The sequence below is a fragment of the Cryptomeria japonica genome, chromosome 7 (genome assembly GCF_030272615.1).
Source record: "Cryptomeria japonica chromosome 7, Sugi_1.0, whole genome shotgun sequence".
Taxonomy (NCBI): Eukaryota; Viridiplantae; Streptophyta; class Pinopsida; order Cupressales; family Cupressaceae; genus Cryptomeria; species Cryptomeria japonica.
In genome coordinates this window covers 617587413-617601119 of record NC_081411.1, presented here as the reverse complement: position 1 = coordinate 617601119, position 13707 = coordinate 617587413, and the positions used below count along the sequence as shown (strand labels likewise).

Genomic DNA, 13707 nt, shown 5'->3' with positions numbered 1-13707 from the left:
CACGATAATTTTTGGTCCATTATAGTTGTCTTCCATGGTAGAAGATTGATGTTTAGTGTCATCGTCCTTTAAATGGATTTGACCATTGTGTTATTTAATTTTAATAAAATAGCACTATTACTCTGATTATACATAAATATTAAAATGGGTAGGTTGTTCATATAGCTTTCTTCCTGAATGATTGATAACTAAGTAAAATATATCAAGCAAAATTTAAATTTACAGAAATGCGAAAATGAAAACAAAAGCTAAGAATTTGACTAGGCAGTTATGCATAATTTTGACAAGCATTTTGTTAGTCAAAAACATCAAAACCATGTTTATAAAAAAGTGTTTGCAAGTCTTGCCTGATCAAAATTTGAGAAGAAGGGCAATAATTCAGGATAGTTTAGAGAAGAGGGCCAAACTTGTCCCACAAGACCCCACCAACTGCAAGAACAAACAATTGAACTCATTAAACTGATTTACTTTTGTAATTTATTAAAATATCATGGCATTTAGAAAATACAGTTCAACATGACATCCTTATATAGAAATTTTAAAAAACTTATCACTGAGAAAACATACTAATGCCATGAAATCTTCCATCTTGATAGATATGGAGCTCGTATATTTCTATATCTTAAAGTTTGTAAATCATTTAACACCTAAGAAAAAATATTTTAAAAACAAAAAAAGACTTTAAAGTTAAAAGACGCAGTCCTTGCTCAAATTATTTTTTTTCACGTTGCCAAAAAATGGCACTATATTGTAGACTAATTACCACAATTTAAATGATTCAATCTATAATTACAGCAGAGCAACAGCATTTTCCTGATTAGATTCAAAGGTGTAAACAAGGCTTATGTATTCCAGTCTTAGGTGGCAAACACTAATTACACATGTAAGCATTTGATGCAGTCACATAACACTTCAATACTAAGTAATCAACAAATAAGATGATGTTTCCCTTAATATATGGAATTATATGTATATGTTACAGCCTATTTGAGTGGAATTAGCAATAGTTGTACTCCTAGAAGATTTATTATATCTGTCCATGAAGGTTGAAAACTCTAGATCTCTCTAAGAAGTAAATATATATTCAAGGAGAAATATATCTCACAGGAATAAGAACTATATTCATACTTTCTTAAATCACTCAACTACTAAAATTCAAGATGAAACATATTATAGCAGGCTAGAGAGAAAAGAAAGAAAAAGTGAAATTATATTAATGTCCACAAATGACCAAAAGTAGGTCAATGGGACTCAAGAGTACACAAATTTACAAAGAAAGTTCTAGGAGGAGAATCTTGAAGTGGCCCTACAAAGGAGGAGAACCAAAAACAAAATACAAAAAGTAGGGAACAACCAATTAGTGTAAAGTTATTTCAATTTTAATTAAAGAACAAGTTATGAACTATGAATGCTATATATGGATATGAGGAATTATGTCAATGTCTAATAATTCTGATTTTTATCTGCAGGTCTGAAGGAGAGAGATCATTTAATATTTTCTATGTCTTCTCCAAATGAATTCAATTGGCATATATATCATTTAGGCAACCGGTCAATTGGTGTATTGACCGGTCATGCCTTTTAGGCATGACCGATCAATGCACCCATTGATCGGTGCCTTTACAATTATACCATTAACACAATGCTGATTATCGGTTCAAAAACCCCCGATAGCATATTGTAATGTCATAATATAATGACTGATCAATTTAATGAATCGGTTCATATAAACACCGATGATTCAAAGTGCACGATGAATATAATCCAACCGGTGCATTTGTTAACCAATGTTAATGCCAAATGAAGCGGTGTATTCATTAAACCCGATAACAAATATGCTCGATATAATTAAGCCCGATAACAGATGTGAATCGGTGCCAATGTTTATGCATCCAATAACAAGTATGTATCGGCGAATTTAACCCGATAACTTATAGCATTTAATATGCTATTGGGTTAATACCCTGATAGCATATTAATGCCAATTAACAATTGACATTAATATGCTATCGGGTTGTTAGCCCGATAGCATAATGATAAGCAATGTTTGTACAATCCGATAATCATATGCAATATAAATCAGACATGAAGCATGTAGATAAATAACAGAACAAGGAAGGTTAGGAAGATCTTATCTTGCATAAGCTACCATGCATTAACACTCCCTCTTAGCTTTGGAAGATAGATAAGGCAACCTGCATCACATTTCCTTTTCATAACTAAGATAATGTCAGTCAGCAAAAATCATTTATACATGAGAAGTACCATCAAGACATATGATACAAAATAGAAGAACATCACTTGAGCATGTGACATAAAGTATTATTTTAACATGTGATAAAAGTAAGAGAATCATCACCTGATCATGTGAGAAATCACCAAAACATGTGATCTGTAAGATTCATCAAGATATCACCTAACACATGATATCAGTATTGCCTAACAAACAATACTTAAGGATAAGTCTATGAGAAAGGTTAGTTTCTCATCATATCCAAGTTGTGATAAGTGCAATAACATTTATAAATGTTTATCACAACATAGTCATGGCACATCCATGACTTACCAGAGATCCAACATGATCAATGGTTGAGATATCACCTACACGTGATATCAGTATTGCCTAACACGCAATACAAGGATAACCATATGAGAAGTGCTTAAGTTCTCATCATATCCAAGTTGTGATAATGCAATAACATTTGTACAAATGTTGTATCACAACATAGTCATGGCACATCCATGACTTACCAGTGATCCAACATGATTACTGGTTTGACTATCATAAGATCGTCACCTTATGATGTCTACATACAAGTGTTCAGTATCTGAGCGATCGTCACCTCTTAGATATGAACACAGGTGGCAAGAAGCCAAGAGATAGTCCAAACATGACAAAGAAGTTTACACCTTAAACATCTTAAATATATGTAAGTATAGATTACAAAGCAGATTACCTTTCTATCATACCTAAACCCTTTCTGAAGTGATCAACCTTCACTCTGGAAAGTGGTTTGGTCAGAATATCTGCAGTCTGATCTCCTCTACACACATATTCTAACTTTATCACATTCCTGTCAACCATATCTCGTACATAGTGATATGGAATCTCAATATGTTTGGACTTGTCATGAAATACTGGATTTACAGAGAGTTTTATACAGCTTTGATTATCACACTAAATGGCTGTAGGTTTCATAGGTTCTCCAAATAATCCCACGAGCAATTTACTTAGCCATACTGCTTCTCGGGCAGCCATTGAAGCTGCAATATATTCAGCCTCTGTGGAACTCTGAGCTACTGAAGATTGTTTTCTGCTGATCCAGGATATCATGGCTAACCCTAAACTGAAGCAGCACCCTGAAGTGCTCTTTCTGTCAGTCACACTGCCAGCCCAATCTGAATCTGTAAATCCATGTAGATCTATGTCAACCTTTTCATATTTAAGACCAAGTTTTAGGGTACCTTGTAGATATCTCATTATATGCTTTACTGCAACCAGGTGTATCTCCTTAGGTTCACACATGAACTGACTTAAGGCATTAACAGCATAGCAGATATCTGGCCTTGTATTTACTACATACATCAGGGACCCAATCATCTACCTGCATTGAGTGGGGTCAGTAGGTCTTGATTCTGTTGCTGCTTCTTTAAGTTTATGGAAGTTGGTTTCCATAGGAGAGGTCATGGGTCTGCAGTTTAGCATTCCAAATCTTGTCAATATGTCCAAGGTGTACTTCCCTTGGTTCAGTACAATATTATCAGAATTCTGCCATACTTCCAATCCTAGGAAGTAATGAAGAAGCCCCAAGTCTTTCATATCAAATTCTGTGGATAGATCTTTCTTGCATTGATCTATTAGGTGATCATCTCCTGTAATTAATAAGTCATCAACATATAAAATTAATATTAACATATCACCTTTATTTCTTTTGAGGTAGAGATTAGGATCTGCATCATTCTTAGAGAAGCCCAGCTTTGAGAGATAGGTGTCAATTCTTTCATACCAAACTCTGGGAGCCTGTTTGAGCCCATAAAGAGCTTTCTTGAGTCTACACACATGAGACTTTGCATCATGAATTTCAAACCCTTCAGGTTGCTCTAAGTAGACTTCTTCCACAATCTCGCCATTTAGGAATGCTGTCTTAACATCCATCTGATGTACCTTCCACCCCTTTGTTGCTGCAATGGCTAGGACAGCTCTTACTGATGTGTACCTGGCAACAGGTGCAAATGTTTCTTCGTAATCTATTCCTTCCTTCTGTGAGAACCCTCTAGCTACAAATCTGGCCTTGTGTTTTTCAATACTGCCATCTGCAGCATGCTTGATTTTAAACAACCATTTAGAAGACACGACAGACTTCTTGGTTGGCCTAGGAACAATCTCCCAAACATCATTCTTCATAATGGATTGATATTCTTCAGTCATGGCATCTATCCATACTTGATGTTTGAGTGCATCTAAAACATTGTTAGGTTCAGCTTTAGAGAGATCATTCATAAGTGTAACATAGTTGATGAATTTATTAGGCCTCTTGCTTTCCCTGAAGGTTCCTGAAGGAGCAGCGAACTTCTGAGCTTCTGCTATAGTTTTGGTGGCCCATAGTGGTCTTTTCTTGCGATTATCTATAGGTGGGTCTTGTGTTTCACTTATAGTTTCCTCAAGATACTCCCTCTGAAGCTCAGAAGTAGGTTCTTCTTCTAGGTTAGGAGTAGGATTATGAATTTCAGGTTCTATTGTATTTTGGGCCCTTTTGAAGGCTAAATCTTCTTCGAAGATTACATCCCTACTGAGTTCAATATTTCTCTGCCCTTGTACATAGATTCTGTAGACTTTAGAAGTTTCACTGTATCCTACAAGTATTCCCCTTTTTCCAGAGGGTTCTAGTTTTAGTCTTTTCTCTTTAGGTACATGAATATAGACCGGACACCCAAATATCCTAAGATGGCTGATATCTGGTTTTGTCTTGGTAAAGACTTCCTCAAGAGTTTTATCTTCAAGGTCTGAATGAGGACATCTATTTTGTATGTACACAGCAGTGTTAGTTGCTTCTGCCCAAAGGTTCAAGCTTAGATTTTGATCTAGTATCATGGCTTTGGCAGCTTCTACTATGGTCCTATTTTTCCTTTCAGCTACTCCATTTTGTTGTGGATTATAAGGTATTGTCAACTCCCTCTTAATCCCAGAATTTTTACAAAAGTCTTTAAATAGTCCTGATGTGTATTCCCCCCCATTGTCAGTTCTTAAGGTTTTAATTTTGTTTTCAGAGAGATTTTCTGTTAATGTTTTAAACTCTTTAAACCTACTTAGGATCTCTTCTGATTCTTTACATTTCAGAAAGTAGATCCACGTCTTCCTAAAGTAGTCATCAACAAAAATTACATAGTACAAAAATCCCCCTAGCGAGGGTACGGACATAGGTCCACATACATCAGAATGAATTAACTCCAAAACTTTGCTAGTTTTCCTAGTACTATTCTGAAATGCATTTTTGGTATTTTTACCTAAGGCACACCCTTTGCATGCCTCTGAATGATATTGCTTCAACTTAGGTAGACCTGTGACAAGGTTTCCCATGGTTGACAAAGCTCTATAATTCAGATGGCCTAATCTCCTGTGCCATACTTCATTTGCATTAGTTGCTTCATGGATCAATGCTAGATTGGGCTCTGTACATAGCTCATACAAATAGCCTTGTCTTCGACCAATGACCTTGGCGTCTTTGATGGAGGATCTCTTTGGCCAAGCCAACACCTTGTTTTCCATGAAGGTCACTCTGTATCCTTGATCTTCTAGTGCTGATATGGAGATTAGATTTCTTTTGATGCCTGGAACATATAGTACTTCTTCAAGTCGTAGTGACATGCCTGTCTTCAGTTTGATGGTGCAGGTTCCAATTCCTCTAACTGGATGTGAAGAATTGTCTCCGATGGTTACTTCCTCATCATCTTTCTCTATCATGGAGTCTAGTATTTCTCTAAAGCCGATGATGTGTCTGGATGAACCACTGTCGATCACCCATGAGTTAGATTTGTTTGAAGCATGGCTTGTAAGTGCTGAGTAAAGGACATAGTTCTCGGAGTCATTTTCTCTTCTAGATTTCCTCACTTTTGCAAATGTGGCTTGCTTCCCTTTCTCTAGACAGTTTGCAACATAGTGTCCGAATTTGTCACACCTATAACATTGAACATGTGATAGGTCTTTCTTAGAAGCGTTCTTGCCTTGTTTAGCTTTTCTTTTCCTGAATTGCTTCTTTTTGTACTTCTTATTGATGTTAGTATTTAGGACTTGCAAGTCTTCATCTATATTCTTCTGTTTTATTCCTACCTTGTTCAATCGGGATTCTTCTTCTAGACAGTCATCTCTTAGTCTTTCAAACTTAGGATATTTGGACCTAGCACTGATGCCTTGGACGAATGTGTTCCATCCACTAGGCAATCCATCTAGAGCAATGAGTGTTAACTCTTTGCTTTGGATGTCGTATCCAAGGGAAGCTAGGTCATCTCTTAGGCTTGATATCCTCATGAATTAGGAGTTAATTGTCTCCCCTTTGTTCATACTGATATGGTTGATCTCTCGTTTTAATGCCAGAGTACGACTTGCATTTGATATCTCAAATGTCCTTTCAAGTGCCTTGAACATTTTATAAGCCGTCTCCTGCTTTCTAATGATGGGCATTATATTATTTCTTACCCCATCCACTATTATTTTAATAGCCTTATCATTTCCCTCGATCCATGTGGATTTCTCGGTTTCATCTTCTGGTTGTGCACTTTCAGTTTGGACATATGAATCAACTTTGTTTTCTCTTAAAATCATTTTGATTCTAAACTTCCAAGCTGAAAAATCTTCGCTACCTCCGAGTCTATCTTCGAATCTGATAGCGTTGGCCATTAAGGAAATGTGATGCAGTTTGTAACTTAGTCCTTAAATTTTATCAAAATTGAATAGCCTTAGGTTCGATTACCTTGGCTCTGATACCATGTAAAGTTATTTCAATTTTAATTAAAGAACAAGTTATGAACTATGAATGCTATATATGGATATGAGGAATTATGTCAATGTCTAATAATTCTGATTTTTATCTGCAGGTCTGAAGGAGAGAGATCATTTAATATTTTCTCTGTCTTCTCCAAATGAATTCAATTGGCATATATATCATTTAGGCAACCGGTCAATTGGTGTATTGACCGGTCATGCCTTTTAGGCATGACCGATCAATGCACCCATTGATCGGTGCCTTTACAATTATACCATTAACACAATGCTGATTATCGGTTCAAAAACCCCCGATAGCATATTGTAATGTCATAATATAATGACTGATCAATTTAATGAATCGGTTCATATAAACACCGATGATTCAAAGTGCACGATGAATATAATCCAACCGGTGCATTTGTTAACCAATGTTAATGCCAAATGAAGCGGTGTATTCATTAAACCCGATAACAAATATGCTCGATATAATTAAGCCCGATAACAGATGTGAATCAGTGCCAATGTTTATGCATCCAATAGCAAGTATGTATCGGCGAATTTAACCCGATAACTTATAGCATTTAATATGCTATTGGGTTAATACCCCGATAGCATATTAATGCCAATTAACAATTGACATTAATATGCTATCGGGTTGTTAGCCCGATAGCATAATGATAAGCAATGTTTGTACAATCCGATAATGATATGCAATATAAATCAGACATGAAGCATGTAGATAAATAACAGAACAAGGAAGGTTAGGAAGATCTTATCTTGCATAAGCTACCATGCATTAACAATTAGGTGGTTAAGAAACTAATACAAATAGCCAAGTAGAGGAAACAAGAACCCAACAGAGCATTAAGTTCAAGAGTACTGAAGAGAGGAACTCTCATTAGTATCACAATCTGGGCCAAAATTGGTGGTCACTGGTTTCATCATCATCCACTATGAAACTAGCCAATAAAATATTTGATAGTGCTTATTGGAGAATGCCTATGGGTAGGAGGGCAAAGCAATACACTCCTAGAATAACACCTAACATCCAAGGCCAAAATAACTCCAACATTAGTGAAGAAACTTGTAATATGTGTTTGTCCCCATGGTTGGAGAGGTGGCCAAAGAGGAGTTGACCTAGGCCATCAAGAAGGAATTGAAAAGGGCCATCAAGAAGAAGTAGAACCAAGGTGATGAGAAGGAACATGCGGAGGTAGAAGTTGTGACAATTACTATGTCACAAATCTACCTATGTCGATCTGTTAGGTAGCAATATCTATAGGCTATTTAGAGTTGTCAATGCCTTGGATTTGCTAGAAAAAGGATATGTCAACCTCTAGGCTCTAGGATTCGTACATACCATAGTTTCGAGACTCGGCGAGTCCCGAGCTGAGTGGCCCTGGGCGAGTCCCAAGGGCCCAAGCTCGCGCTCGTCCAAGTCCAAAGCGAGACTCGCCAAGACCCGAGACTCGCAAACTCAGCTCAAACTCAACAAGTCTCGATGCCTAGACTCCGCAAAACTCAATTTGTTTCCTTTTAAATCTCAAAAAAGAACAAAAATAGACATTTTTTTTTACTTTTTTCAAAAACAAATTAGCATCCAAAAACTGTCATGTCCCCTCTTTAGCTCTGTCTAGCAGAGACATGTGAGTTAGCCCTATTATTGAGTCTTGTAGGCTGGCAATGGTGCATAGAGACTCAGTCAAGATATTCAGTGTTTCAATTTGGTGTTTCTGGCAGTAGCAGACCAGTTTGGACTAGTTCCTTGATTTTAGGAGGCAATTCCTACATTTTAGAAGGCAGTTCCTACTTTTAGGAGGTTATGACATCGTCCAGGGTTTGGGTTCCATGAGACCATTCCTTGGTTTCAGTTTCAGGAGATTTGAATGTGTTTCCTAGTTTCTAGGAGCATCCCTAGGTTTTAGGGATGAGACTGCCAGTTGATCCATGATTTCCGACATCAATCACAGACAGGTGACAGGTTCAGTTTCAGGCTTTTGGTGTGTTTCAAGCTTTTTGTAGCTATTTGGGTTATATTTTTAATATATTTAAATATTTCCTAAGTTAGCGTTTTAATATTTTAAATAAGGCTGTCTATAGCCATTTTGGAGTAATAAAGGGTTTTTGGCTTCATTTGGATTCGTATGCCCATGTGTTATAGTTCGTTGAAAAGGTCTTGAACTTTTCTAAATGATTTTCACTTGCCAGGGTCCTTTTGGCGCTTGGAATTATTTTATATTGAAAAAGTGGTGTTTTCTCTATACTTGGGCGCCCAATATTGGGAAATATGACTTTATATTAAAGCGCACTTTTCATGGATCTTTAGGGTTCGATTTGGAAGGAAAGACATATAAGGAGAAGGAAACCTAATTTCTCATTATCTTTTTCATATTGAAAACTTGTTTGGTGCGATATTGCTCTGGTAGAGCAATTCTTCAATCTGGGACGCAAACCCCATGATTGGTACTGGCTGGGACGTAGCCCTCAGCTATTGATTGGCAGTGGATTCTTTTGGCATTGGCATTATTGGTCAGAGTGTATGCACAATTCCTTCTAGAGATTCAGATTGCTTGGTGAGGGTTTCAGCAGGGTGGTTGAATTTCCCAGCAAGGGCATGATTGTTGCAGCTTGATGCCACCATTACAGCAGGTACACTTTACGCTGGAAGTGGTGAAGACTTTCATTCAGCCATAGCTGGTGTTCTTGGTTTGTGTTCATCATCTACCCTTCAGTTGGCACCATTATTGGATGTAAGCACATCCCCAGTGCGTAGGGAATAAACTAGATATTATAAATCAGAAATCTGCCTGGTACGATTTGTATCTATTCTGATTTAATTGAATGTTCTTACTTGTTTCAGCTTCCTTCCTTATTTGTTGTTCTCTATTCATTACTTGCTTATTTATTCAAAAAAATACAAAAAGAAACCAAACATTCTGTAACTTCTCTCTATTTTGTAAGACCATCAACAAAATCACAAGAAAAATATAGTTTATTATTTTAAAAATTATAGCAGATCAGCAAGGGGATCCATCAGGGATCTTTCAAAAACCCTAAAATTTTCTTGAAAGCCTTTCGCCCAAATCAAAAATAATTTTGCTCTCTTCATTCTCTCTTTACTCTTTTTCTCTAAAAAAAAAATTTGAGTGCAACCCCCACTTCCGACATGCAGGGAAACGCAAGTGCGTTTCCCCTCACCCCTTGTATCATTGGGTTTTTCTCACATCTAACACCCTGTGCAGCTTATCATTGCTGCCCCTCAAACCCATCAACATCTCCACTTCCAAATCCCCACTAGTCAGTGGGACCTACCTTAGATGCCTTCGTAGGAGGGATGCAAGCTCCTTTGAGCCATAGACTTCTAGTTATTGTTTTGATATTTGTTTGCAACATTTGATGTCATGGATTTCATATTCCATGAGTTTTATATGCATTTGACAATATTTAAATATCTAAGTGTGCTACTTCATCTATAATTTGTGTTTATAATTATGTGATCAATGTATACTTGTGTATATGATCAAATTAGCTTCTATTTGACGATGTTACTATGTCTTTAAAGTTTATTTAATAAAGAGTGCATGAAACAAGTTTTAAATCCTTAAAAATCTCTAAAGTTCTTGGGTTTTTCACTTGCTGAGTTTGTACCGAGTTTTTTTGCTGAGTCCCAAGTAGAGTCACCTTCACTGAGTCTAAGTCTCGTTTCTAAGCTAGATACCCCTTCTAAGAATCTACACCAAACGGTGATGACCTCACAAAGATAAAGGCTTAGGAACTATTGGTTTTAATATACAAAGAAAATAGAGAGAATATTGCTTGATTCCTTGTAGAGATAATAATATCTCCCTAAACTCTCATAGTAAATGGGGCATCTAAAGATGAAATGGTCCTTAGTCTCCACCTACTAAAGGGAGCAAAGACAAAAAATTCAATCTTGGCCAACAATATGATGGTCCATTGAAATATCCCCTTTTTTTTTCAAATTTTTCAGTTTTCAAACACCACAAACACCCATTAAGGTTAGGAAATATAAATTCAATACTGCTGAAAGAGAACGCTTCCACTTTGTGATCACCAAGAGCCCAATGTGGGAAGGTGAGAGCTTATGGTGAATAGGGGATCATTAGCTCCAATAAATCAACTGAAATACAATGCAGGGCGGCAAGCCAGCCCCTTCCGCTTGTGCAGCGAGCAAGAACAACTGAGAAGAATCACTCAACCACTTTTTAGCGGGATGACAATCATTACAATTCTGGAAACAAACACTCTACCACTTATTCAGCGGGAGGACTGAATTATAACAACAATCTACTCAATTGCTTATTCAGCGGGAGGACAGAAGTACAATAAATAAGATAGGCGGCAAGCCAGCCTCTTCCACTTATTCAGTGGGAAATTAAGAGCAATTCACAATATAACTTGTTGTTAGTACTACTAATCAGCATTACAAAGGTAAATATAAATGGCACATCAAGTGTTGATAACAAGTCTAACAACTACAAATGATAATCAGTTCCTTTCCCACAATACCAAAAAACTCACACTCCCAAAAATCACTCCAAACTCCAAATTCTAAAATCTGATATACATGAACAGCAAGCTGGAAAACTCAGACCAGCAATGCTAAACTCCACAAATTCACTCCTAAATCACTCATAACCCAGCCAAATAACTTCAAAAGACACTCAAATGAGCCCTAGACATGAGGCGACTCAAATAGAGCTGAGAAACAACAACAAACAATGAGAAAAAAATTAACACGCAATCCAAGACACTCTCCAGCATAGTACAGCTAGGGCATAAAGTTCAACTTGCTCTATTAAATCCAAATCAATGAGAATAACCCAGCAAACCAGCAATAGATGTCGCCTAGACTTGAGAAAGACAAGGAGCTAGTACCCAAAATCAACAGAGATCCACAAAAAAACTTATGAATAAATAGACAAAGTGTTCTTCTTCCAGTTGTGGGTGGCCTTGGCTGCCACCAACCACCCTCTCCCTAAGATCGCATCATACCCTTTTTTCTTTAGTGGGATTACCACAAAGTCTAGTATGAAAGGTTGCGTCCCGATGGTAACTTGTTGGCCCATTAGTGTCCCGATGGGTTTGATTCCATTTTGATCTGCTCCCAGCAGATTGAATGTAGATGGCCACAGCATTGGCTTCCCCAGCTTTCGCCAGGTTTCTTCTAGAAGAACATTCACTCCTGATCCACCATCAACGATGGTATCGGTTACAATGGTGCCAAGGATACCCATCTCCACAATGGCCAGGTTCCTTCCAGTGTTAACTGCCAGCAGCCTGGGGTCTATTGCAGACCCCCCAGGAACATTTGTGTGGTGGTTCGTATCAGTGCGTGGTTGGGAGATATCTCAAACCTGTCTAAAATCTGCAAATGATTTAATCCTTTGAATGCCCTTTTTCAACTCTATAAATCAAAATCCAATAAATAACTATAATCTCTAGATGAGATTATCTACTGAATACCCTTGGATGATATCTCAAACCTATAGCTATTGTCCCCTCTCAGTGTTTTCGTTCCCAAAAAGCTTGTAGCTTCAACAAAACCCTTGCTCTTTGATTTCCAACTATTTTCTCCAAAATGAATAAGTGAATGAATACCAAAAAAGACTTCAATTAACCTTTTATAAGCCTCCAATTATTAAATGCATTTAATAAATTTAATTTAATTTCACTTGATCGCATTTAATAAAGTTGGCGTCCCAATTAGACTTAATAATTGACTTTATATCATTAATATAATTTATGCAAAAAAGACCCCTTATATCCCCTTATAATATAAAGTCAAACTTTAAAAATTTAATATTAAATCATTTACTGCAATAAATGCCAATATTGGGACATTTATTTAATTCTTTCAACTACCCATTAATAGTCAAGGTACACTCTAACGATCTAAATGGCTTACTATAAATAGTATGGGACCGAAATGCTCAAGGGACTTACTAAAAATAGTATGTTCAAATGGAGCCTGAAAGACCTTTGGAAGGCAAACCACCAAAAAACTAAATCTCTGAGAAGGAGAGTACTGAAATAAACAACCAAAGGGTCAGCTAGAAAGCCCTAAAACACCCACAAAGGGACCCCTAATCACTCCATTAGCCTACAAGCTAAGTTACTGATTCGGGTACAAATATGGATACAGAATCAGGTACAAATTCGCAGAATTGGCAAAAAAAAATTCCTTGGGTACAGGTACAGGTACATCCGTACTATAATGTCCCCTTCTCAATTCTAGACTGATGGATGGAGTCTTAGCCTATTTTGGAAACCCATAGGCTAACTAGAGACTAAATTAGGGTTTTTGTCTTCAGGAAGGTTTTCGGAGAGGTGTTTGCATGACTTCTACAATTTGCTCTATAGATTCTTTCTGGGTTTTTCATGAGCTTCAGGATGGTATAACATGCATTCCAATCAAACAAGATTTCTGAATTTACTATTTTTAGTAAATTGCGACAGCTTGACGGTTGTTTACTTTATAGGATTTTTCTGGGTTTTTTAAGAGCTCCAGCGTGGTTTGACATGCAAATTCTTCGAAGATGATTTCCGGACTTACTATTTTTAGTAAGTCATGACTGCTGCTCAGAATGTGATGAAAATTACTTTTGACACACTTAATATTTTTAGCAGTATGCTATTTATAGTAAGTACTATTTTTCTGCAACTCAGCTCAGTGGCTACGTCTGGCAGTGTTATTTTTGGCA

General features: G+C 36.9%; 1 protein-coding gene across 1 annotated transcript in view; it reads right to left on the bottom strand.

Moving 5' to 3' along the window:
* The window catches only part of LOC131035853 (cytosolic endo-beta-N-acetylglucosaminidase 1), a 219624-nt gene that overhangs the window by 152965 nt on the left and 52952 nt on the right, over positions 1–13707 (bottom strand). Inside the window, exon 7 of the mRNA XM_057967598.2 lies at positions 348–429. Within this exon, the coding sequence (XP_057823581.2) occupies positions 348–429 (82 nt within the window). The remainder of the gene's footprint in view (positions 1–347; positions 430–13707) is intronic.